Raw genomic sequence first — 2,029 nt, forward strand, 5'->3', positions numbered from 1 at the left:
CACTTTTTAAGTCCTTTGATGCTTATTTTGTTTGCGGATTCCACCTGTCCGTTTGTCTGGGGGTGTTCTACCGAGCTGAAACGGTGGGATACACGCAGCCCCTCTAAAAATTCTCTGAATTTTTTGTCGGTGAATTGGGTTCCGTTGTCCGAGATGACGATCTCGAGGATCCCGAATCGGGTGATGATCTGACGCCAGAGGAATTTTCGGCATTAGGTTGCCGTTATGGTGGACAGGGGTTCGGCTTCGATCCATTTAGTATAGTAGTCTATGGCGACGATGAGGTATCTGAGTTGGCCAGGTGCCGTAGGGAAGGGTCCGACGAGGTTGATGCCCCAAGTGCCGAATGGCCGTTCTGCCGATATGGTGCTGAGCTGGTGCGGTGCGGCTTGGTGGATATTGGCGTGCCTTTGGCATTTGTCGTAGTTTTTAACTATTTGCATGGAATCTCGGATAACCGTGGGCCAGAAGTAGCCTGCTCTGATGACTTTTTGGGCTAAAGTCTTGCCTCCAACGTGGTGACCGCAGCAGCCTTAGTGGATTTCACGGAGTATGTACTCCGTGTTCTCGGGTTCGATGCATTTGAGCAGGGGTTGCGAGAATCCGCGTTTGTATAGCTGTCCTGCGACAATGGTATAGTTGGCGGCTTCCCTTTTTATTCGCTTTTCCTCTTTGGGGTCTGGTGGCAGTGTTCCATCGAGGAGGTATTGCAGGATCGGGTAGGTCCAAGATCCCTGGTTTGAGATTGTCAGGTGAGCGTTGGTTGTTGTTGACACGGAGGGTGTCTTAACGACTTCCTGGATTAACGATTTGTTACCGTGTCCGGGTTTGGTGCTGGCTAGTTTGGAGAGTAGGTCTGCTCTGGCATTTCGTTCCCTAGGGACGTGCCGTATGGTGACGTGTTCAAATCCTTTTCTTAGTTTGTTTACCTTGGCGAGGTATTGTTGGAGTATGGGGTCTCGTGTCTGGTAGTCTCCGTTAATTTGGGAACTGACTACTTGTGAATTGGTATTTACTTCTAGGACCTTTGCTCCGACTTCCTGGGCTAATGATAGGCCTGCCAAGAGGGCCTCGTATTCTGCTTGGTTGTTTGATACTAGAAATTCGTATCGTACCGACTGTTCGATCGTGATTCCGTCTTGATTTTCGAGTATGACTCCGGCGCCTCCGTAGGTGGAGTTTGATGAGCCGTCGACATGTAGTTTCCATGATTCGAGGGTGAGCTTTCCCGGGGTCATCTCGATGAAGTCGGCCATAGCTTGTGCTTTGATCGCATTCCGGGGTTCGAATTTGATCTGGAATTGAGATAGTTCGATGGACCACGCTAGCATTCTTCCAGCTAGGTCGGGTTTCTGCAACACCTGTTTGACCGCTTGGTCGGTTCGAACTGTCACGAGATGAGCTTGGAAGTATTGTCGTAGGCGTCGGGAGGCTGTAAGGAGTGTGAAAGCTAGCTTTTCTAAGCGTGAGTAGCGAGCTTCCGCGTCTTGTAGGACTTTGCTTATGAAGTATACGGGTTTTTGTTCCTTTTTCTCGTTTTCACGGACGAGTGCTGCTGCGAGTGCTTCTTCCGTTATGGAGAGGTATAAGTAAAGTGTTTCCCCTGTTTGGGGTTTGGCGAGGATTGGTGGTTCCGCTAGGACCCTCTTGAAGTGTTGGAATGCTTCTTCACATTCCGTCTCCCATTTGAAGGGGGCTTCTTTTTTCATTAGTTTGAAGAAAGGGGTCGCTTTTTGGCCGAAGCCCCGAGAAAGCGTGACAATGCCGTTAGTCGGCCGGTGAGCCTTTGGATGTCTTTAAGGTTTTTGGGGCTCGTCATCTCGAGGACGGCGCGGTATTTCTCTGGGTTTGCTTCAACTCTGCGTTGCGTAATCATGAAGCCGAGGAACTTCCCTGCCTCCATTCCGAAGGCACATTTTGCCGGGTTGAGTCGCATTTGGTGCTTTCGTAGGGTGTTCATTATGACCTTGAGGTCGTCGGTTAGTTGTTCGCCGGATTCGGTCTTGGCGAGCATGTCGTCTATGTAGAC

At 50.2% G+C, this 2,029-nt stretch overlaps 1 protein-coding gene across 1 annotated transcript; it reads right to left on the bottom strand.

The window, feature by feature from the left end:
• Nucleotides 1–533: 533 nt before the first annotated feature.
• LOC110263758 (uncharacterized) lies at nt 534–1,331 on the bottom strand. The gene has a single exon (XM_021105531.2). The coding sequence runs from the start codon at nt 1,329–1,331 to the stop codon at nt 534–536; it is 798 nt and encodes a 265-aa protein (XP_020961190.2).
• Between the last annotated feature and the right edge of the window lie 698 nt (nt 1,332–2,029).

Source organism: Arachis ipaensis, chromosome B6, assembly GCF_059453495.1.
Source record: "Arachis ipaensis isolate K30076 ecotype BB chromosome B6, ASM5945349v1, whole genome shotgun sequence".
Classification (NCBI taxonomy): Eukaryota; Viridiplantae; Streptophyta; class Magnoliopsida; order Fabales; family Fabaceae; genus Arachis; species Arachis ipaensis.